This window comes from Lepidochelys olivacea, assembly GCF_965140295.1.
Source record: "Lepidochelys olivacea isolate rLepOli2 genome assembly, chromosome: 2".
Taxonomy (NCBI): Eukaryota; Metazoa; Chordata; order Testudines; family Cheloniidae; genus Lepidochelys; species Lepidochelys olivacea.
The window spans coordinates 175,602,384-175,627,881 of NC_140412.1; the positions used below are offsets into that span (position 1 = coordinate 175,602,384).

The 25,498-nt window shown below is 39.8% G+C and overlaps 1 protein-coding gene across 4 annotated transcripts in view; it reads left to right on the forward strand.

Moving 5' to 3' along the window:
• TPK1 (thiamin pyrophosphokinase 1) overlaps positions 1-25,498 on the forward strand; it is a 492,286-nt gene that overhangs the window by 330,677 nt on the left and 136,111 nt on the right. For 3 of the 4 annotated variants that reach the window (XM_084620669.1, XM_084620671.1, XM_084620668.1), the window contains exons 7-8: positions 6,695-6,841; positions 21,714-21,815. In XM_084620669.1, coding sequence (XP_084476795.1) covers positions 6,695-6,841; positions 21,714-21,815 — 249 coding nt within the window. The remainder of the gene's footprint in view (positions 1-6,694; positions 6,842-21,713; positions 21,816-25,498) is intronic. The other variant, XM_084620670.1, reaches the window with a different exon arrangement.

Genomic DNA, 25,498 nt, shown 5'->3' on the forward strand with positions numbered 1-25,498 from the left:
AGGGCTGACTGAGAAAAATGTTTTTTCATCTAAAGTTTAGAATCTAAACTGATCAAACTTGTTACAGTGTTACTGAGAGATAATAAATATAACTCAGTGCCATTTATACAGTCATTTTTCAGCAGGTAAATGCAGGCATCTGGGTATTGCTAAGGTATCTAACTCTCCAAATAACCCCCTTTATTATGTGTTGTAGCAATTAAATGAAGGGCAATGCTTTCCAATATCTGTGAGGGATGGGCAACTGGGAAATGTAAAAAAAATTGTCAAGGACAAAGGGATAATCTCTTTCTGAATGAGAACTAGTAGAGGAATGAGAGAGTAAAGGAAACACCATTCAGCCGTTTCAGCCCAATCAAGTTTCTAACCAGGATATGGCACAGAAATAGCACTAGAGATGGAGGATCTCCATAGTCACAGAGAGTGGACAAAATACTCATGCTCATATGACCAGTCTCTTGGGAGTTTTTGACACTGTTGATCAGAAGGTGTTGCTGACTTGCATATAAACTGTAATAAGACTGAACTGTGCAGCACTACACTGGTTTTTCCCAGTCTTCTGAGACAGATTTCAGAGTTTTTGGTCAAACAGCTGTTCTTCCGTGAAAGCCTACAAGTGAAGTCATGGAAGGATCAGTCTTCAATCATATCTCCTTTAGATTTTCTCTAAGGGAGATAATAAGATGGAATAGGTTCCAGTGCTACGTGTGTTTGAAAGTTAATTGGCTGAAGCTGAACCAGGTAGAAAGAGTGAAGCCTTTTGAGGAATGGGCCCAGAGCATTAACCTTACCATCTATGGGAGGACATTTCCCCCTCTGTGTGCCACAGCGCAGTCTCAAGGTTACTGTCAGATATGGAGATGGCAACAGAAGTAAGAGAGGCCTACTTCCATCTGGTTATCTGCATGTTAATGATATCCAGTACTGTGCAGATGAGCATAATATGAGAGTCTAGATAGAATACAGCTGACTGTGAAGGTGCTTCAAAAGAGTGGACAGTGGGTATTCTGTGTGATTCTTATCTTTGTATTTGGCATCTAGATACCACAGTGTTGGTGATAGTAGAAATGTATAGATAGGAAATCCTTTTCGCCCATTTCACACTGCTTCCTAGCTCCCTCCCCTTCTCCCTTTTACCTGTTCCTTAAATACACATTATTTAATTACATAATTAATTTCTTGGTAATTAACCTGTCCACACAAGAAAGAAGAACATCAGCAAGACCAATATATATGGAGGAATATTGTTTAAAGCCAGTTGTCCATTTAAATAGTCTCAATAGGAATGTTAGCAAAAACTAGGCAACTTGATCATGATGTGATAGCAGCCTTTCTTCCCCACGGTTACCGTGTGTTCAGAATCAAGTCTTATTGTGCAAGAGAGAAATCTAACAGTCTCTTTTGAGCTGTGGGTACAAAGTAATATGTTTTTTGACTCCCTTGCTGTATTATTTTATTGTATGGTAGTAACTCCTGAAATCCTTCATATCGTGAATTCACAAGTACATCATTTAAAAACAGCTACATTGTTCATTAGACTCCAACTGTCTCAGAATTAAAGTGAGTTGTCCTGTAAAATGCTAAACAATATGGATAAGTCTTAGAGAAGGTGTCTGAGGAGTATGACCCTGTTTATGCCCAACTATTAAATGGTAATGATTTCTAAGCTTTTAAACTTCAAAAAATATTTTGTATTTTTGTTGCTCTGAATCTATGAGAGGTTCTGGGCTTTGGAATTCATTCCTCTTTTGCCCCATAGTCTGAAATAAGCAGGATTTCTTGGGGATTTTTTGTTTTGTTTTGTCTGTCTGTCTGTTTTTAGGGCACACTGCAAGCCATATCCATTGGCATATCCAAGGCAGGAAAGAGTGTTTTGTTTTGCGTGTGTGTAAGTGAAGTTTGCATTGACACCTAGTGCTTCAAACAGATCCTTTATAAATCAGTATATAGTCTGCACCTGTTTGTCACTGCTGAAGCCAAGGTTCTTTCGTAAGACAGGGACGCCGACAATCAAAACAAACAAAAATCTTAGTTCTCTCTTTCTGCTTTTGTGATGCTGCTGCTGTCTTCACTTGCCTACTCAGTTCTATTATGTGTCTTCCAAGTCCAAATAGTTCCTGAATAATAGATACAAGGATCATGTGAAAATGAATATCATCTTTTTCACCTAACCCTGATATTTTATAGCTTGTGCTCAGCAGGATATTCCTGTGATGTTTAAAATGCTAAAGTAGAACTAAACTTTTTTTAAAAAATACTGTATTGTACACTAATCTCCAAAAACACTTTGGTGCCATTATTTTAAATGGAATAATATTTTAGACCATTTTTGGGTAGTACTATAGTACACTTTTTAATAGAAATAGAAAAACTGTATATTTTTTTAACTAGCAATCTTTTACCAGTATCACAAAATAATTCAGTCAGGACTTTACAGTATTATTTTCAATAGGCCCTATAGTTCATGGCAAGAGGTATCATTTGTGTATACATCTGAGAGCAAAATTCATCATCCAAATTCCCCCCCCCACCCCAAGTTAAATAGCGTGTACTTCAATATTATCAGTTCCCTTCCATTTTATTAAAAGACAGAAAATATCAAAGTCAAAGGAAAGAACGCAATCCTTCCGGGTTCCCATATGGTAGAAAACCTATATCATAAAACTAAAGAGCAGTTGCTCAGCTCTCTGAAAATTGGCTCACTGTGGCTAATTAGAGCCCCAATTCTATAGCTGACCGTATGTTGTATGCAGGTCACCCACTGAGCCTTTGCAGAGCCTCCTTGAAGTCAGTGGAGCTCCAGATGGGTGTAACAGTCCACTCGCATGCTGTCAGTTGCAGATTTGGGGCCTTTCTACTGATAGTGATTGAAAGGACTTCTTGTTTTGTAACAATATAACATCAGATTCAGCTTTGTTAAATGGGAATTGCTGCCAGTCACACTAAAGCAGTTTGTTTCTACAATAGAATCAATACAATGAAAAATGTAGCTTAAGTTAGCCAGAGAATCTAGGCTGTATAACTTTATTAAACAGAAGACCAGTAAGACAAGCAGGGGAAGTAAAGGAAAACCCAAGGTATGCTGGTTCTATTTTAAATTTGTGTGATCTTTATCAATATAGGAAAATAGTGCTTTCTCTATTGGAAGACTCTCTGGATGTTTCTCAGCTAATACCAATTATTACTTCAGTTCAGTGTAGAGTTTTTTTTTGGGGGGGGGGGGGGAGATGGTTCTTTTGATAGTAGCAGGGCCGGGCAAACGGGGCCCACGCCCAGGGCTCTGTAGCCAGGGAGGTACCACAAGGGGCTTGGGCTTCCCCTGGCTGGCTGTGGCTGGACTCCTCTCTTCTCCTGCCCCTCCCCCCGCTGGGCCAGCAGGCTTCTCCCCGACCCCCTGCTGCTCCTCAGCTGACCGGCTAAGGGTTCCGGAGCAGCGTGGGCGGCCCACCACTTGCTGTCTGAAGCGGAGCCAAGTCCCTCCCTGCCTGTGGCCCTGCGCTGCTCGTCAGGGCGCGGCTGGGCCGGGGCCAGGAGGAGCAAAACTTCAGTGGGGTGGGAGAGCCCGGCCGAGCAGCAGGAAAGGGGGGACTTAAAGTGACAGTGCGCTCACTGTCTCTCAAACTTCCCTAACACACACACAGGCTCTCACAGTCCCCCAACACAGATTGTCACACATACACACAGTCTCACACTTCTTAACACATACTCTGTGTCTCACACAATCCCCCAACACACAGTCACGCACACACATTGTCTCTCACACCAAGACTGGCTCTCACACCCACATAGACTCTGCCTCTCATAGTCCCCCAACACAGATTATCACAAACACCCAGTCTCACACTCCTCAACACACACTGTCTCACAGTCCCCCAACACACAGTCTCTCTCACACACACACTGGCGCACTCTCACACACACATATTTATACATACACACACACTTGTGTTGTTGTTATTACTGCTTGGTACTTCCGGTCAAAATGCTTTTGGTGAGCCAGGATTAGCTAGGGGCTGCAAGAGGGCCGTGGGCTCAGGCAAGATGCAGCCCCCATGTGACAGCACGAAGAGCCAGGCACCACAAGCCACCCCAGCAGCACAGAAGTAAGTGTGGCAATACACCATATACCATGCCACCCTTTCTTCTGCTGACAGTCGCCTAGGAATTTGCTAGCTGTAGCAGTTACTCACTGTGATGTTATCTGATTAAAACATGACCATGTAGATCATTGTTGCAACCACTGTTATATTTGCAACAAATCTTGTACAAAATGTGGCATGTAAGATGTCTATGAAAAGGTTATGAATTGCTGAATATGTTTATGCTATTTGTATGCAAGTATCATTTTTGTATTTGAAGTTATGAGTATTGGCTCTATACCTGTATTTCAAATGTTTGCTCCTGGGGTAATGTGCACAAGATAGTTAACTAGCACATCTTGGAGGGACTAGTCAAAGTAAGGGGCTCATCAAGGGACACTTAACTCACAGTGGACCATGGGAGATGCCCGTCTACACTGAATGGACTTTTCTGTGGACATATCATATGAAGTATAGGTAATGGTCTGGAGGTGATGGGGGAGTGGGGTGGAGCCCAAGGAGCCCTTAAGAGCCAGGAGTGATGGTGGGAAGGTGGGTGGGGCGCCAAAATACAAGTTCACCCAGGGTACTATTGTCACTAAGGCGGCCCTGGTAGGAGAGGTGGCAATATTCTTGACTAAAGGAAAGGGACTTAATTTCTATGCAAACAAGTATGCCACAATCATAAAGTCTTAGCCCTTGTAATAAAAATGGAAGCTGATGTTTATTAATATATCATTCCAGATACACAAAGTACCATTATATGGCTCATGGGTTGAGTAAAATGTCATGTAGTCATCCTGGCTGTAGACTAATACTCTATAATACTGGAAGTTCCACCAAATGACCATTGTCAAAGCAGACTGTAAAAGTTTTAGAGCTGCGTTGTGGCAAGGCCCTAGTCATGGCTAATATGAAAATAGCATCTTAAAAAAATAAATAATTACTGAGCATAACTGACCTATGTTATAGTGCTAATAATAATCATACTTTACATGTAGATGATACCTTTTGCCTGAGGGTCTGAAAACACTTTACAAAGACTGGCAAATGTTCCCATTTTACTGAGAAGGGAAGATACAACATGGGGAGGTTGTGCCTTGCTTGTTGAGTGACAGAGTTGGGATTAGAAACCAGTCTCCAGACTCTGTGACCTATTCCAAGCAGTGTTTTCTACTGGCTAGACAACTGGACAGGTGACCTGAATTTTTATTCCTGGCACTGCTACTTGTTAGAGATGGAAAGAATGAGCAGGAGGACCCAGAGGCGCATTGAGTAAACGGGCTTCTTTATTGCGGTACTTGTTCCCCTCAACCCAATTGTCGAGTAAGCACTGAGTTAATCACATGATGCTCTTTTATCTAACTTAATATGTAAATACCTACATTTACTACAACCCCTCCCAAACCCCTTATTTGATGATATGAACACCCATATAATGAATATTAATAGCTATATACTGACTATAATTACTCTGTTTGTTGTTTACAGCATTAAGCATATTATACAGACATTTTTACCTTAAAGATACATTTCTTTGCAGTAATTATAGCCACAAGTTCCCTTAATCAGCAGTTCACAGGGGAGGGAGGAAGGAAGGAGCCATGACCCCAAGCTCGTTTATGTAGCTGGGAGAGGAAGGGAGGGGGGAAATAACACTTCTTCACACAAAGGGTATCCTTCAAACAACCACATTTCTCATGCAGCTGCAACGCTTCTATCTCCTTAACAAGCATAAGGGAAGGGGAAAGGGTGAAAAGTTGGGAAAGCCCAACTTGCTATGGGGCGAAATGCAGATCACTCAGGGCAAGATTCTGCCATCCTTACACTGACTAATACTTAACTGATTGAGTAGACCAAATCAATTGATGGGTCTGCTCCTAGAGAAAGATACTATGCAATAAGAGAGTGACAGCACATAGCCCATAAGCATTTATTTGCTTTGGTTTCCATATTTGTAAAATGGCAATAATACTTATATTTGTTAAAGTAGTTTGAGATCTCTGGATGAAAAATACTACGTGCATGTATGATGTTAATAGCTGTTCTTTAGTTATTAGATTAACCATCACTAACCATGAATTTATAAAGCATTAGTCTACAGCCCTGGCAAATACATGAAGTTTTATTAACTGAGGAGTCACATAAAATCATATTCAGTGGTACTAGAACGACATTAATATCAGACTCTATTTTTGCTATGGGAACACAGAGAAAGTACCTCTACAGATAGATCTTCAAAAGTGTCCTCAGCTATGGCTGTTGGGTTTAATTCATGAGCACATGGGCAAATAATGTGAGCTAAAGGACCTCTCTGAAGATTTGGGACTTTTGAGCTGCCAGTGAGTTCACAAACACATAGGCACAAATTAATGGAAGTCAGTGGAGTTGCAAACAGTAATAGCCCATAGATACTTAGAAGTCACCAGCAGACAGATTGCCAAATCCTGGAGTAACATACCTGGTTCAAAGACTGTTCATTTGGGCAAAAGCCTCTGAAGTTAAAGCATTGTTTGTGTTCCTGTCATATAAACTCTGATATTTTGTTTTGTATTTAGAGAATTGTTCTTAAAGTTCTCCTTTTTAAATCTTGGTGTGTTTTTTTTTTCATTTAGATTGATATGATTGTGACCTTGGGTGGACTTGGAGGACGCTTTGACCATGTCATGGCATCAGTGGAAACTCTCTTTCATGCAAATAATACCATTCCCACTCCAGTTATAGTTATTCACGACTTCTCCCTCATCTACCTGCTTCAACCTGTAAGTGAAATGAAGTGTGAGACCATAATAAACGTGATCGTGTAATTCCAACAGTCAAAACTGCCATTTCCCTCAGCAGGGCTTCTACTTGCTTCTACTTGTAGAATTAGATTCTAGATTTAAAATATATTTCTAGCAGTTGGGAGGTGACTTATGGTCTCACCCCTGCAGGAATAGTATATTTTGCACCTTCTGTCTGTAGAGATTAGGATTAACTCACCAAAAACAGATTTTAAATAGAGGGTGGGAAACTAAAAAAGTGAAAAGTTAGTAAGATCTAAAACTTTATTCAGTTTTGTGCTTGATTATTAATGGAAATATCTTTGAACTTTTAAATTAAATTCCAGTGGAATTAAGTGTAGCTCCCTCTGCCCTTTGTTTTTCATTTTAAACAGAAATATATATGACTGACACATGAGAAACTCAAGAGGAAATTCAAGGGCTTGACAAACATGTCAAACAGAATTCTCATATAGTCCGAGTGCTGCAATTCATTGACTGAAATCCAGATGAAATGAGGGAATCTATTTAAAAATGTGTTGGTTTTGTGATGTTTAGGTTGTTACCCAGTTATTGGTTCAGAAAATAACACAAATGATATCTTGAGAAGCTTTCACTTTTAAGATTTAATTTAGAAGCAAAATCTGAGTAAAAAAAACTTTTTTCTAACAGCTACTTACTGGCTTCTGTTTGGAAATATTTTTTTTGATGGCTGGATTTTTAGAAGTTTAATTAGCTATAGACTTTTATCCAGTTTGTCTTATAAACTTGCTATACACTGGCAAGGTTGACGACCAAGCCTGCACTATGCATGCATACTTCACTGTAATCTGAGAGGTATTAATGGGGTTCTATAAGAGATTGCAGATTTAAATCCACAGAGGCGAATTCTACATTATCAACATGAGGCACTCTGTCTGCAGGAGGGATGCTAGGCACAGGAGCTCATTTGCCACTATGACAAGGAATGACTGTGATTATTAGTTGCAGATCTAAAAGGCTAGATACGGAACAAAATGAGGGAAAACCAGGACTGAAGGATAATTGTGATCAAATCTGAAAGTGGGAAGTAATTTACCTGTGAATGATTTGCACATACTGTACTGACACTAAATTAATGTTAGGAAGCTTTTGAGAAGGCTAGCTAGAGCATTTTGACGCTTTTCAATAAGATTAGGAATGCCCAGTTTAGCATTTAAAATATATGCTTTTATCGTGTAGCTATTTTAATTCTTTGTTTTTTATAAACGGCTTCTAAAATGTCAGAGTTAAGATTATGTAATTTTTGATGGAATAATTCACCCCCTAACAACTTGAACCAAAAGTCCTTTGTATCATTATTACTTATCTATGCAGTGTGTTAAGGGGTTTTTTCTTTTACTGATGATTTTTTACCCCTTTATTACACTTTTACAAAATATATTAATACTGTTTTTCATTGGCACAGGCTAATACTTCTTTCACTCAGTTTCTGGCTGATGTACAGTATTGCCAGCTGATGACTTTAATAACTCCGGGCTGTTTCCAGTATTCAGGAATAAAGGGCAGATTCAGAGGGCAGGAATCTTACAGCAATCTTAAAGCTAACTGACACAAAATTCCATTCCATTGCTGGTTTAAACTTGTCATCTCTATTATCTTCCATCCACTGCCATGGTCCTTTTGGAAAATAATTTTAACCCTCTCTTTTCCAGATAAGATCAAATAAGTAGTTTATAAATAGGAATAAATAATATTCCTATATTGGAAGTACTTTCTTCCTATTCAATTTAATTTCCGTTTACATTATGATAGTTTCTCTTGTAAATAGCTACAGAAAATGATAGCTCTTTTTTCTTTGTAATTTAAAATCAAGGTATGAGAGAATTAGAGCACAGTGAGAAATGAACTGGCTTTTTTTGAAATAATGCAAGTCTGTGGAATAAAAGAAGTGGGACATCACGATACACAAAGACAAATTTTAAAATTAATAAGGACACCTGTGACAGATGTGGCAATGTCCTGCAATATCCTTGAAAAACCCTATTGAATTAAGTTTAAGTGTCTTTGGAGTCCATTGTATTAAATGCAAAGGTTACGTGTTATTGCGGGCCTAGATGATCAAAGGACTATACTGAACAATGTGGCAGATAAGAATGATTTGGGGTGGGGTGAGGGGGAATGTGTGAAGTATAATTCCCTGGAAATACTTGGGGGGAGGTGAAAGCACCAGAGAGAAAACATTAAAACAATAGAAGAACCTACTTGTATACTAATAAGCTTACCAGAGATCACTCTCCACGCCAACAAGGCCTCTGCTAGGAGGTCAATCCTTTAAACCTGACAAAGAGGTTTTCCTATGGTTACAAATTCCTAACAGCTTCAGCTTGGAGCAAGAACTCAAACTGTGCATATCAGCCTGTTTCTTTATACATCTTGGGCCTTTAAGCTCCAGCATTCAGGAACAGGTGAACTGCGAACAATGGCTCTCTCCTCAGGGCATCGCTTCCGAAGTTTTCCGTTTTGAACAACAGATGGAGGGCATTTGCTTTCACCTTAAGAATAAATATGCTTGCTTAGAAAGAGTTGTGGTAATTTATAACTGTGGGCAACTATGATGTGGATAGCCACTGAAGGAAAAGGAAAGCACTGACGCTAGCCTGTTTAGGTAGTTTGGCTACCTGGGAATAATAAAATGTAGGCAGGGAACTGTGTAGCCTGAAAAAATCCCAGTTAGGGAGGGAAAATATAGGGTTTTCTGCCCAAGAGAGGTGACCGCTGGGAGCCAAAAGCCTAAAAATAGATGCCCTTGCTGGACCACAGAGGGAGAACACAAGCGCAGTTGCCCTTAACTGTGACAACGTCTTGCTAGGAAATCTTTCACGTTCGTGTAGCATGCAGATCGGAAAGCATTCTCTCTTTGGGAGGAAGGATCCATTTTTGTTGTTGGGTTTCTGGGACAGCAAAGTATGAGCAAAAAAGCATTTTAGCTCCAATATAAAATTAGACTCTTTCCTATTAGCATAAGAGTATAGTATAGTTCTCTATATATTATGTATCCTCCCTATATGTTGTTTGTTTTTTTATTTATAACCAAAATAGAGAGTACACCTACCCCATGCTGTACACATCTTTGACATAGTTAGAAGCAGAGTGACATAAACATAAAGCCAGCAGCTTTCCCTAGTCCCACCCCTCAGAAATAATCAGCAGAGATAGTCACACCCCAAAAGTATCTTGCCTCACCCAAAACCACCAGTCTTTATCAGTTTTCTCATTTCCCCAAAAGCCTGAATAAAGGGTGATCCTTTCATTGTGCCCTAAAATCCAACAGATCTGGAAGCCACTGCTGATCCCAGAGCACTGGTGTCATGTCCCATTTTGATATGCCACTTGCTAAGGAGGCTGCCACATTCTTAATTGGTTTAAATTTCTGGATTGTTTTAAGATGTAGCCCCAGGTAGAGTTCATTGCAGTAACCTGTATTATAAATGAATATATCTATCAGAGGACAGATGATGTTTTTGGTAAAGCACTTATAATCCCTGTTCATACAATGTGTTTTTAAGTATATGAAAGTATATAACCAAATCAATTTAATGTCAGTTTTTTATACTTTATAAGAGTGATCTGCTGCCTCATTCATTGTGAATCTTAACCGAATGAATTGACAGATTGAATTCTGTGTATGGCTGAATTTGTAGAAGTGGACAACGTGATTAGGTCAGGAAAGCAGCAATGCCACTGGCTCATGTTGTGCCCTTAGTAAGTCACTTAACCTTTCTCTGTGCCTTTTTATTTACCTGTCTGTAAAACGGCTAAAATAATACCTTTAAGAGCTTTGGTTTTGGGCCGAACACTTGTAAAGCACTTTGGTTTCGTCAAAGGAAAGATTGCATAATAGTGGAAATTATATTCTTTTGGTATGTCACATTCCTCTGCCTATAAATAGGGAGGTAGAGTAGATGCTCCAGCAGGTGACATTTCCTTTGAAACAGTTTCCAGTGTGATGATTTAAGCAAAAAACTAAAAATAGAATACATATCTCTGCACTGAATAGTGATCATATTTCTCTCTGTGGTGAAAAAAGAATCCTTAATAAGGAATAATCATTTCTTATGAGGAGGATATTTTATGTAACAGTCCATACTTTTTATGCTTGAAATTTTGCTAATGTCAATTACCATTAGGATATACCCTGGCTGAAGAACATTAGGCCCTTAGAGTCATGTTTATCATGCTACCCATGCTCAGTACGAATGGCTTAAGGTTTCACATTCATACTTTCTCATTTTCTGGTACTGTGCTTCTCGGGAGTACAGAAACATTAGCTTCTGTACACTGAGCATAAATTATCTTTTGTCTGTGAGTTTTATGGCAGTTTGTAATACAAGGTAATAGGATTTATGACCAAGAAATGAGAAGATGTACAAGAGTTAATGAGGCCTGTCTTTTCATTATACTGAGCGGAGTTCCGTGTTCCCCATGCAGGATACCACCGTTGAGCTGCGGGAAGAAGTATTGCTACTTGTACTTGAAAATATGTTGCACAAGCCTACTTTTGTCAGTTATCTAACTCTCCAGAAATACTGTATGACCTATTTCTTCCATGCTGTGTTGTACTTCCTTGTGTTTTTCCTTCCCATAAGAAATAACGAGGAATGTAATAATGCTCATAGAAATTAGGAAGGAAACAGAATGCTGATAATATTAGGAGTGTAACCCTTGTGGTTAAATCTAAGGTGTCTGGGTCAGGATTTCTGGAGGGTTTTCTCAGCTCTACTGCTGACCCAGGGTATAGTCTAGGACGAGTCACTTAACCTCTGTGTGCCACAGTGTTCCCATCTGTAAAGTGAGTGAAATGCAATTACCAGACTGGGTGATGTGGAGTTTACTTACTTGTAAAATACGATGGGATCCTGAGATGAAAAGCTCTATAGACATGCAAGATAATGCTGTTGGTAATAGTTGTAATAATAACTAACAGGCTTTTAATTAGTTTCCAGATCTACACCTATGAAAAAGGTGGGGTGGGGGGGAAGAAGTACTATTTATTCTTCATCTCTAAAGATGTAGGCTCTGATCCTGCCAGTGACTCCACATGGGCAGACTCATATGCCTTTGAAGTCATTTGGGCTCTGCACAGTGCAGGATTTTGTAGGACTGGAGCCCAAGTCCATCCTCTCAATTAGTAGGCAAACTACTCAACAGGGGCAAATGTCTGCCTGTCTTTCTCTCACTCTCACACATACACACATGTCAAGTTCTGTGAACTGATTTCAAAACTGAGGGTCAAAACTCCTCACTTTTTTGCTCCTTATGTGAGTAGACACAGTCAGTGCAGCATGCATCAACAAGAAAAAATATAAGATTAGGTACTTGCTCTCCTGTGGTTTGTTGTTGCAATTTTGGTGTATCAACATCTATTTGCTTTGGTTGCCAGGATGTCCCTGCTTGTATGGTAAAAGATGATGGAAAATCCAGATAATATGTGGTCAGCCTCTGAGTTTCACTCATGCGTCTAGTATCATGAATTTCACAGAACAGGTGTGTCTTAAGCTACGTCTATACTTGATGTAGGAGTGTGATTCTCAGCTTGAGTGGGCATACTTGTGCTAGCTCTCATTGAGCAGGCAGGTTAAAACTACTGTAGCTGCAGGAGCACGGGCAGTGGCTGCCTGGGCTAGGTTTGTACTTGAGGTGGCCCTAATGGTGCTGCTGCTGCCACGGCCTGTACTACGGTGGCGAGTGCTACTATTTTTAGTAAAAAGAAAAGGAGGACTTGTAGCACCTTAGAGACTAACCAATTTATTAGAGCATAAGCTTTCGTGAGCTACAGCTCACTTCCTCAGATGCATATCGTGGAAACTGCAGCAGGCTTTATATATACACAGAGAATATGAAACAATACCTATTCCCACCCCACTGTCCTGCTGGTAATAGCTTATCTAAAGTGATTTCCAGCACAAATCCAGGTTTTCTCACCCTCCACCCCCGCACACAAATTCACTCTCCTGCTGGTGATAGCCCATCCAAAGTGACAACTCTTTACACAATGTGCATGACAATCAAGCTGGGCTATTTCCTGCACAAATCCAGGTTCTCACATCCCCCCCACCCCCATACACACACAAACTCACTCTCCTGCTGGTAATAGCTCATCCAAACTGACCACTCTTCAAGTTAAAATCCAAGTTAAACCAGAACATCTGGGGGGGGGGGGGTAGGAAAAAACAAGAGGAAACAGGCTACCTTGCATAATGACTTAGCCACTCCAAGTCTCTATTTAAGCCTAAATTAATAGTATCCAATTTGCAAATGAATTCCAATTCAGCAGTTTCTCGCTGGAGTCTGGATTTGAAGTTTTTTTGTTTTAAGATAGCGACCTTCATGTCTGTGATCGCGTGACCAGAGAGATTGAAGTGTTCTCCGACTGGTTTATGAATGTTATAATTCTTGACATTACCAAAAGCAACTACAGCATTTGCTCAAGAAACTTCCTGAAAAAGCACAAGATCAAATCCGCACAGACACACCCCTGGAACCCCGACCTGGGATATTCTATCTACTACCCAAGATCCATAAACCTGGAAATCCTGGGCGCCCCATCATCTCAGGCATTGGCACCCTGACAGCAGGATTGTCTGGCTATGTAGACTCCCTCCTCAGGCCCTACGCTACCAGCACTCCCAGCTACCTTCGAGACACCACTGACTTCCTGAGGAAACTACAATCCATCGGTGATCTTCCTGATAACACCATCCTGGCCACTATGGATGTAGAAGCCCTCTACACCAACATTCCACACAAAGATGGACTACAAGCCGTCAAGAACACTATCCCCGATAATGTCACGGCTAACCTGGTGGCTGAACTTTGTGACTTTGTCCTTACCCATAACTACTTCACATTTGGGGACAATGTATACCTTCAGATCAGCGGCACTGCTATGGGTGCCCGCATGGCCCCACAGTATGCCAACATTTTTATGGCTGATTTAGAACAACGCTTCCTCAGCTCTCGTCCCCTAAAGCCCCTACTCTACTTGCGCTATATTGATGACATCTTCATCATCTGGACCCATGGAAAAGAAGCCCTTGAGGAATTCCACCATGATTTCAACAATTTCCATCCCACCACCAACCTCAGCCTGGTCCAGTCCACACAAGAGATCCACTTCCTGGACACTACAGTGCTAATAAACAATGGTCACATAAACACCACCCTATACCGGAAACCTACTGACCGCTATTCCTACCTGCATGCCTCCAGCTTTCACCCTGACCACACCACACGATCCATCGTCTACAGCCAAGCTCTGCGATACAACCGCATTTGCTCCAACCCCTCAGACAGAGACAAACACCTACAAGATCTCTGTCAAGCTTTCTTACAACTACAATACCCACCTGCAGAAGTAAAGAAACAGATTGATAGAGCCAGAAGAGTTCCCAGAAGTTACCTACTACAGGACAGGCCTAACAAAGAAAATAACAGAACACCACTAGCCGTCACCTTCAGCCCCCAACTAAAACCCCTCCAACGCATTATTAAGGATCTACAACCTATCCTAAAGGATGACCCAACACTCTCACAAATCTTGGGAGACAGGCCAGTCCTTGCCTACAGACAGCCCCGCAACCTGAAGCAAATACTCACCAACAACCACATACCACACAACAGAACCACTAACCCAGGAACTTATCCTTGCAACAAAGCCCGTTGCCAACTGTGCCCACATATCTATTCAGGGGACACCATCACAGGGCCTAATAACATCAGCCACACTATCAGAGGCTCGTTCACCTGCACATCCACCAATGTGATATATGCCATCATGTGCCAGCAATGCCCCTCTGCCATGTACATTGGTCAAACTGGACAGTCTGTACGTAAAAGAATAAATGGACACAAATCAGATGTCAAGAATTATAACATTCATAAACCAGTCGGAGAACACTTCAATCTCTCTGGTCACGCGATCACAGACATGAAGGTCGCTATCTTAAAACAAAAAAACTTCAAATCCAGACTCCAGCGAGAAACTGCTGAATTGGAATTCATTTGCAAATTGGATACTATTAATTTAGGCTTAAATAGAGACTTGGAGTGGCTAAGTCATTATGCAAGGTAGCCTGTTTCCTCTTGTTTTTTCCTACAGATGTTCTGGTTTAACTTGGATTTTAACTTGAAGAGTGGTCAGTTTGGATGAGCTATTACCAGCAGGAGAGTGAGTTTGTGTGTGTATGGGGGTGGGGGGGATGTGAGAACCTGGATTTGTGCAGGAAATAGCCCAGCTTGATTGTCATGCACATTGTGTAAAGAGTTGTCACTTTGGATGGGCTATCACCAGCAGGAGAGTGAATTTGTGTGCGGGGGTGGAGGGTGAGAAAACCTGGATTTGTGCTGGAAATCACTTTAGATAAGCTATTACCAGCAGGACAGTGGGGTGGGAATAGGTATTGTTTCATATTCTCTGTGTATATATAAAGCCTGCTGCAGTTTCCACGATATGCATCTGAGGAAGTGAGCTGTAGCTCACGAAAGCTTATGCTCTAATAAATTGGTTAGTCTCTAAGGTGCCACAAGTCCTCCTTTTCTTTTTGCGAATACAGACTAACACGGCTGTTACTCTGAAACCTACTATTTTTAGTGTGCTACCTCAATGAGCAAGTACGTCTATTTCAGGTGGGAATCTCGCCTCCACCGCCAAGTCAGAGAAGTGGTCTCTGAGGAGTAAGCCCTGTTGTCAGATTAGTTCCCTACTGCCTTTCTTCTGATACAACACTGTCTCTAAGATCCTGATCTCACTCCTACTGAAGTTTCTAATCAGCAGATCTCAATTATTGAGTCTCTTCTCATTCTTCCTCCACAAAATTTTGGAATATCAATGTCTATTTTGAATATACTCTTGTGAGGGTAGTCTAGTTTACAATTAAGCCAAGGTAGCCTGAGTGAAAGAGCTCTTTAAGATTCTGCTCTAGAGATATCAAAATATTTTATTTTCCTCCTCCTTCTCTGAGGTTGCGTCTCATTTAGAGTTTCTGTTTCTAGCACGAGGACATCACCACTCTAATCAAAGCAATGAATCTCTGTTCTTAGACTTCCAAAGACCCCTCTTTGTACAGCTGGTGTAATTCAGGACCTTATATTTTATGGAGTTCTTAAGGATAAAATGGTCTGTTCCTGAGAAAGCAGGATCTTTCTGTGTCTACCTATTTAAGAAAATAAGGCATTTCTTTCCAGCTGAATGCCTGATGTCTAAAACTAGTAACAGCGAAAATGGACTGAATTCCTCCTCTTGGAGTCTGAATCTTCACTGAGGGTTCTGGGATTGTTGTGAAATATGTTGTGTTTCTAAGACTTCATAAGATTGATATACTAATGCATTCAACTAGTCTTCCAGAAAACGTTATGATACACTTTAATTTGGCTTGCTTAGCAGGTGGATTTATACTTGAAGCAATACTCAATCACTTAAAGTTCTCCCCTAGTTATTGGCTACCAAAGATGGTTCCAGAGGAGTGAGTGTCTGCTTGAGGAATGCCAGAACAGAAGTATCTAGGAGAATAAGACATGACAGAAACTCTAGCCATTTTGTTTTACCCCTTGTAATGATGCAGCCTCTAGCAGGATACAACTGAGAGTATCAATTCAGGACAAATTGATTAGAGCAAGGCAGTTATAGCCCAAGGCTGGGGTTCCTTGCACACCAAACTAGCCAAACAGAGAGGACTTCAGTTTTACCCAACTGACTAACCAGAAGTCAGTACTAGAAATTTCCTCAGACTCTCCAGTTTCCCAGTATAACCACCAGGGCCACTTGTTATGGGGACGAGTGGTTACTCCAGTAAAAGAGAGAGGTTCTCTAGATCCCAAAGGACCAAGCCCCAGACTCAGGTCAATATACAAATCAGATCTTACCCACAAATCACGCTTTTGCCAATCCTTTAGAGTGTAAAATCTACAGGTTTATTTTTAGAAAGAAAGAAATGTAAATGAGAGCTAAAATTAGTTAAATGGAATCAATTACATACAGTAATGGTAAAGTTCTTGGTTCAGGCTTGTAGCAGTGATGGAATAAACTGCAGGTTCAAATCAAGTCTCTGGAGTACATCCTCAGCCGGGATGGGTCATTCAATCCTTTGTTCAGAGCTTCAGTTTGCAGCAAGGTTCCTTCAGAAGTAAGAAGCAGGATTGAAGACAAAATGGAGGGGTTTCCAGGGCCTTTTATATTCTTTCTGTTGTGGGTGGAAACCCCTTTGTTCTCCTGTGCAAAATCACAGCAACAAGATGGTGTTTGTAGCCACCTGGGCAAGTCACATGTTTATGCATGACTCAGTTTGCAGGCGGCAGGCATTGCTCACATGCTATCTTGAATTTCCCAGGAAGACTTCTCATATGTGGATTGGAGTCTCCCAAGGTCCATTGTCAGTTAAATGTTTCTTAATTGGACACTTAATCTGCAAATTCCTTTCTCAAGAAGCTGACCAAATGCTTCACTAATGCTATTTAGAATAAAACACATTGAGATACAAGTACATAGCCAATATTCATAACTTCAACTACAAAAATGGTACACATATAGAGATAGCATAATCATAACCACCAAATCATAACCTTTTCATAGACACCTTACTGGACCTGCTTTGTACAAGATTTGGTGCCACTATATGACCTTGGCTGCAACAATGATCTATATGGTCACAGTTTGTCAATAACGTCACACCCCTAAAGATGGGTCATTTTACATAAACTTTCCCTGCAGTCAGATTTAATCATGATGCTCTAATCCCAGTACTGGGCAAATGTCTAGCCGCCTCCAAAGTCCTTGGATGTAGCTAAGCCTATCAATGCCAGGTACTTGCTTGCCTATTCACAGGATGCTCCATATACTGAAAGTTCTTCCTTGCAGGGTCCAAGTCTTTATATGCATTTGTACAGCGCTCCTCTCAGCTGGGGTGTGAGGGTGATGTTTATGTAAATAGATATATAGTAATATGATAAATATAGTCCTAATTAAAGTTTTAAAAGTGCCAATACCCTTGCTCTCTTGCTTCTTAAGAAGCTCACCCTGAGGAATGAAGTGTTTCCTTCCTGAAACAGAAACTTCATTTGATAGCACAAGAAGATAGCTTTGCCCAGCTTCTACCCTTAAAAGAAATATGAGAGTCAGCACTCCAATGCTTTTATTATGAAAGAATTCCTTTCCTGCCCAACCGTTGTAGGAAAATATCGGTGGATTGATTAGATTCATTAGTCATTGGATTCACTACTGTAGTATTGTAGCTTTGATGACACTGAATAAAAGCGGCCTACCAAAGCCCCCATTTCTTTTGGTCAAGGCTGTGTAACTGTCACCATTTGTTTCCTGCATCTACTGAATTCAGTTGATCCATTTGTGATTAATTTTTTACCATTCATATTTTAAGAGGTGGGCGGAATTTATGAGCTATCCTACTTTTTGTTGTTTCCATAGGAAAATCTAAGGGCAAATTTCTCATACTAATACTTTGGTTGGTTGTTTTATTCCAGTATGACACGATTGCTGTGAAATAAATTTACAAATATTAAATAAAAACATTGTTAAAAATATTCTTGTAAACTCTGTCATCCTTTTGAATTGCATAATTAGTATCGGTAGAGAAGTGCAGTATTGCACCAATTTTCAGAAGTGTTTTAGAATAATCCTGAATTTTGTGAGATGGTGTAATTCAAATGTGTTGACAGAGCACTTTGTACGGTAAGTGGAGGGACTGTTTTTATTGTATGACAACAGATACTTACAAAATGTTTCTATTTAATGCAGGCATACATGTAAAATATGAAAGATTTTATGTGCTTTGCATACACAACCCTTGCATACACGAATAGTCCGTACTCATGCAAGTGACTGCTTTGAATTCAGAGGTCAATTTGCATATGTAAGAGCAGTTCAGATGAGTAAGGGTTGCAGGATAGGGTATTAAATTGCAGGGAAACTTGAAGAGAGTGCTTGCAGGATGCTAGGCTTTAACTTTTAACAAGGGCTTGATATATCCAAACCGCCACTAACAAACAAGAGGTACATTTTTCATTACTAAACAAATCCTCTTAGCCATATTTTCTATGATATAAGGGTAATATCCTGTGGCCTGTTAGATTAATCACACAGACTGTTGTTCCTATTAACCTCTGAGATAATGTATCTTCCGAAGAGCATACTGACGTAACTAGAAATGAGCTAATTAGAATACTTTTGTATTTCTAAAATCTGGACTGTGTGATTGTTTGAATCAATACCCAGATTTCACTATTCTCCTATGGTTCTGCTATCAAATGTTCAATCTTTGTCCAAACTTCTAATTAGGTCCCACAACAGTTCATACATGAGCATATTGGAGCATCCTGAATCTAATAAAGTTCTTCCTGGAAGATTGCTTACCATTGCTGTTGACCCTAGCTGTTGTAACGGGACTCTACTAATACTTTAACCGATCCTTCCAGTTTCATGAAAACAGGGTATACTGTGCCGAAAGAAGCTTTCTGCTAAAAGACTAATTTTCTTAGGGCTGGGATTTTCATGTTGACACTGTTGATCTTCGCTTTCTTTGTAATCTTGATTTTTACTAACTTCTTTTTGCAGTACTCTGATACCATTCATTTGTGTGTGTGATGCAATACGAACATTTTCCTTTGCCATACAAACAAGTCTTCATATATGATGTCAGACTGGAAATTGTTCAGCAACTTCCTTTAATTTATTTTTAAATGAATTTTCATTGAGTTATATTTGAAAAAGAATAATACACTCAGTACAGTAGCCTCTGCAATATTTATTTTGACTTTTTTGACACTGTCTGCACATTTTCAGGTTTTATTCACTGTGCCGCCGACTTTTGTATTGATTAGTTCCTGACTGCACTTTAGGAGTTATGACGGGTTGAGGGAAATAGCTGGAAGTATTGGCAGCTGGGTTTGTTAGCCAAGGAGATATGGGGAAGGTGACCTAAAATAGGATAACCACATTAATTAGGTGTTTCTACTAAAAGGGTCAACAATGAAATAATATGACTGTTACATTGTGGTCTTCAGATTTCAGAGTTAACACCCCATTGAGATGGATGGGAATAGATCATACCTCTCATCTTTTGTCTTGAGGTCTGTCTACATGGAAAAAAGGTATGATGCTACCTCAGATTAAATAGCAATGAAGACTTGGCAGACCAGATTTTAACTTGGATTAGCAGCTCAAATTCAAACCCAGATTCCTCTATATGCTTTTACGTGAACTGCTAACCCCAGTTAAAAGCAGAGTTGCAATGTGTCCACCGCTGAATGAACTAACGTGGGTTAGTTAACCCAAGTTAAGAACTTTTTTTTTCTTTTGCAGTGTAGACATACCTTAGGCTATCTGCAGACAGGCAGACTGAAGTGAGCGGTTCAGATTTTATTGATCTAGAAGATTTTATTCATAACAAAAGTGCCAGAAGAGTTTTTCTTTTCAGTCAACTCTAAGATTCTCAACTACAGCTTTGGAATACACTTGCTTTTCATGCATATACATGCTTGTAACAATGAATTCATATTGATAATAAATACTGGAAGATCATCATTTTGCTTAGCTTATCCAAATACAGGAAGCAGTATCAGTTCCAGATTTTGCCAAGAAAGCCTGAGTTAGAAGCCATATAGTAAGAAATAGACCTGGCTTACAGCATAAATAAACAAGACAGCAAAATAAAGAAAAGAAAACAGGGGAAGTGATTTGTGCAATGTCACACAGCACATCAGGCAGAGCTGAGACTAGAACCCAGGTTGCCAGTGCTCTACCTAATAGACGACAGTGCCTCTCCAGAGAGCATCTTTTCCCCTATCTTACTGCCTTATTTGAGGTGAATTTCTCCTAAAAGTTTCTGTAAGGGGAAACTTGATATTGTGGTTTGCTTCCCACTTCTAATATTAGCAGGACTCTCATGATAGATGGGGTATATAAGAGGTGAGATTCTTCACCTCTGTCCTCCATGTAATTTTCACTGAGTGTTGTAGAGAAATTGGCAGGTATCATGGGATCTGTAATCTATAAAACAGTTGCTTCTGGAAGGAAAATAAATGTCCAAAAAGTATTTTATTACATGTTATTAAAATTGTAGAAGAGAAAAATGGGTACTTGTATTCCTAGATTGAATGTAAATGCCTGGAAAATTGACAAGATAGAGAATGACGTTCAATTATTATCTACTACGAAAACCAGAAAATTTAGAATGCAAAATACTCAGTCTGATCAATGTTTAATGACTGATATTTTCCTTTACAGGAAAACTGGAAATGTTTTTGAATGTTCAGGGTACTGAGCTCATCCATACTCGAGTCCCATAACTATATTGAAAAATGTTATCTCTTCAATTTGATCCCATTGTAAAATTGCTCAGGCTTTTCAAATGCCTTCTAATATCAGTGTTAATTCTGTTTCTGCCGTCGTGGCGGATTGAGCTATATATGGATTGACTACATTTAGTCTTATTGTTAGTTTAGGATCCACCTGGAAAGAAGGATTATATTCAGTAATATCTGAGGCCCAGGGTAGAATGCTATACCACTCTGATAAATGAACACGTGTCCTTACTGACTTAGTGAGATCTATTCAGTCTCACCACAGAAAGTGATTTTGAAATCTGAATTTTCTTCTGTTACTACCAACATGGTTTTATTATTCCAACCCATGTACAGATATATCTCCAGATATGCTGAAGCCATGCAATCATCAGGGATGGTGGGTGTTCGTCCAACCTATTCTTAAAAACTTCCAGTGATAGTGATTCCACAGCCTCTCTTGGAAGCCTATTCCACCATTAACCACCATTATTGTTTGAAAGTTTTTCCTAATATCTAAACTAAATCTCTCTTGCTGCAGATCAAACCCATAACTACTTGTCCTACCTTCAGTGGACATGGAGAACAATTGATCACAGTCCTCATTGTAACAGCCCTTAACATATTTGAAGGCTGTTGTCAGGTATGCTCCTTAGTTCTCTTTTCTCAAAACTAAAAATGCCCAGTTTTTTAACCTTTTGTTATAGGTTAGGTTTATGAAACATTTTATCATTTTTGTTGCTCTCCTGTGGACTCTCTCCAAATTGTCCACATCTTTCCTGAAGTGTGGTACCCGGACCTAGACGTAATACTGCAATTGAGGCCTCACAAGTGCTGAGTTGAATGGGAGACTTACCTCCCATGTCTCAAATACAGCACTCCTGTTAATACACCCCAAAATGATAAAGACTTGAAAGACTGTTCACATGCCAGAGCCGTTGGGAGTTGGAGGTTGATCTCTAGTAAGCTTCTTAGCATGTATGTAGTTTCTTTTATTATTTTAATATGTTTTCTCTTAAATGCTTTCTCTTTAAGAATAAGTGTGCTTGCTTAGAAAAAGCTGAGCGGTAACTTAATTGTGGGCAATTGTGCTGTTTGTAGCCTCGGAGGACAAAAGCAAAGCAGGCCTGCTAAGGCAGTCTGACTTTCTGGGGGATTCATAGTATAGGCAGGGAACTATGCAGCCTGGAAATATTCTGGTCAGGAGGGAGAGAGAGCGCTGGGGAGCTGGAAGGCAAAGAGTAGGTGCCCTTGCTGGACCACAGAGGAGGAATATGGGAGCAGTTGCCCTGAACAGTGACAGCTTCATTATAGCATTCAGAAATATATTCTGTGATGCTACAACCGCATTACATTTAGGAGAAAATAAGATGCATATAGAAAATTAATAATCTCAATTCTAAAAAACACGAGCGATCTTACATCAACAGCTGTTAATTTAATTCCATAAATTGTTTTTTTCAATGAACAACCTCACCAAAGAGATAGGAGGAAGAGGACTAACTAGTCAAATTCTGCTAAACTGTTCAACTCCTTTGAAAACCTGCGTCACAAAGTTCTCCTTCTCCTCGTCTCTTTGTATTTGAGTAGTGGATGTTTTAGCATCCAAGTATATTTTTCCCCCTCATCAAAATATTACAAAACCCTTTACGATTGTCACCAGAGATCACACATGTGGCAGGTTAAAGGATGGTTATGTGCATGCTTATTTCATGAAAGTTTTTTTTAAGCATTTCTAACTTTCACCTCCCTAAAATATTTTTAAGGAGAAAAATAATTATATATGTGACCATCTTTCATAGATGGATAAACAAGAGAAGCATAGAACAACATAGAAATGTGCTTACAATTAGACTTCAGTTTTGCTCACATTCCAAGAATTTTCACAGAAAATTCATACATTATGTCGCCAATGCAATGAGCTGTCTTCCACACAAAATACTGAAGCACAGTACTTACTAAAAGAGTAACATTAATCAGAAAAAAACATTTGTGGATGAGAGGACAGGGGAAATGTCCATACTCTAAATTTACCTCATCTCCAGTTCTGTGTGTTTGATAAATTCCTAACCAAGGAATGTATATGGGGTGTGCTCAGTAAATATTGACCTAAATGTTGATAAAAAAAAACCAAACAGATGAGATGTGGTTTGGCAAGCCAAAATATTTTGACGTATAGTAGGAAGCATGAAGAAAGGTACTGAATCAGTTGTGGTAGAAGCAGATGAATTGGGAGTCAAAGCTAGTACTGTTGTGTCACTGTGCCTCAGTGTGTTACAGCTGAGAATACCAGTTTCAGGACAAACCCCTAAGAAATAGGGCAAACCCACCCTGGTGGTTATTCTAACATTAGATATACCAAGCCAGTAACAAACATAAACTTCTGTCTCACCACACTGGTTAACAAGAAGTCAAAAATGCAGTCTCCTTAGGCATTCCAGCTCTTATTTCACCACCTAGACACTAGACTTCATGATGAGTGGTTACTGAATACCTGAAATTTGTTTTAATTTCATAAAACAAAGCGTGGTTCTGATCTCAAGAGACCAGACACATAGACAGGTTAATATATAACTCAGATCTTCCCCAATAATCACGCTGTTGCAAATCCTTTAATAGCTAAGATCTAAGGGTTTATTTTTAAGAAAAAGAAATAGAGGATTAAAATGGTCAGTAGATTATATACATAAAATCATTGTAAAGTTCTTGTATCAAGTTTGAAGGAGTAATGGAATGAACTGCTTTAGTTTGCAAAAGTCTCGCTGGAAATTACCCAGATACCTTGAGGGTCATCAATTCTTGTTTGAAGTCCAGTCCAGAGAAATGAAGCAGGAAATGAAGACAAAATGGAGGTGTTTCCAGGATCTTTTATACCCTCTCCCATGTGGATGGAATTTTACTGTCAACAAAGCTCTGTCTCAGTTCATGGAAAATTACCAGCACAAGATGCAGTCCAGGGTCACATGAGCAAGTCACATGCCCTTACATGGCTTTGATGACTCTCAGGAGCAGCCATTGCCCACTTAGAGGCTAAGATGTCCACAGAGAGACTTGCTGGGCAGGACAGGTTTCCTCTGTGGCCCATTGTGAGTTAAGTTTTCTTTAATGAACTGTCAGTTTGAATAGTCCATTCACAATGTGCTGGCCATACTGGATGTAAATTATCTTGCTGGTATTATTCCAGGAACAATCACATTTGAAATACAGCTACACAGTCAATATTCATAACTTTATGCATGTATCATCTCTGTATCACAGGATCAACGTACTTAGCAAAACATAACTTCTCCATTGACACATTATGTGATATACTTTGTACAAATTTTGTTTCAATTGTATGACAGTGGTAGCAACAATTATATACATGGTCATTTTTCAGTCATACAGCATCACATGTTGGCAGAATAAAAGGGGCCAGGGGAGAAAGGCAAGTATGTAGATCAACTATATAGTCAGGGCTGCAGTTATGCAATGGCCTTGAAGGCAAGGAAAAAAAATTTCCACTAGAGGCATTGCAGAAGTCTAGTTAGTAAAATAGCAAAGACAAGAGTGACACGAGGGGGACGAACGCATGCCAAAATAGGGAAAGAACAGGTTAAAGAATATTTAGATGAGTTAGATGTCTTTAAGTTGGGAGAGCCTGATGAAATTCATCGTAGGGAATTTTAGGAGTTAGCTTATGCAATCTTGTAACTGTTAGCAGTTATCTTTGAGAAGTCTTGGAGGATGGGTGAGGTCTCAGAAGACTGGAGAAGCACAAGCATAGTACTCCTATGAAGATTGAAGAGGGACCTGATAGCAGTTTTCAAATATGTTAAGGGCTCTTACAAAGAGGACTGTGATCAAGTGTTCTCTATGTCTCCTGAAAGTAGGACAAGAAGTAATGGGCCTAATCTGCAACAAGGGAGATTTAGGTTAAGTATTAGGACAAATTTATACGTGTAGTTAAGCTTTGGAATAGGCTTTCAAGGGAGGTTGTGGAATCCCCTTCATTGGAGATCTTTAAGAACAGGTGGGAAAAGCATCTTGCAGAGATGATCTAGATTTACTTGGTTCTGCCTCAGATTTTGAAGTCCCTTCCAACCCTACCTTTCTATGATTCTGCAATCAGATCCATGAACGTGATGTGGTCAGATCATCCATAATTTTAGCCATATTATGACTGGAGTGTAGGGGGCACAGTGTAGGTCCCAAGGAGGAGGGGATGGCAGTAGTCCTAGTGAGGGTATTTAGCTGTGGCTACCTAACCTGACCTGAATAGCCAGGTCTTAAGAGTTTCAAAACTAATCATAGATGTTCTGATGGAACCACTCAGGGAGGAGTAGG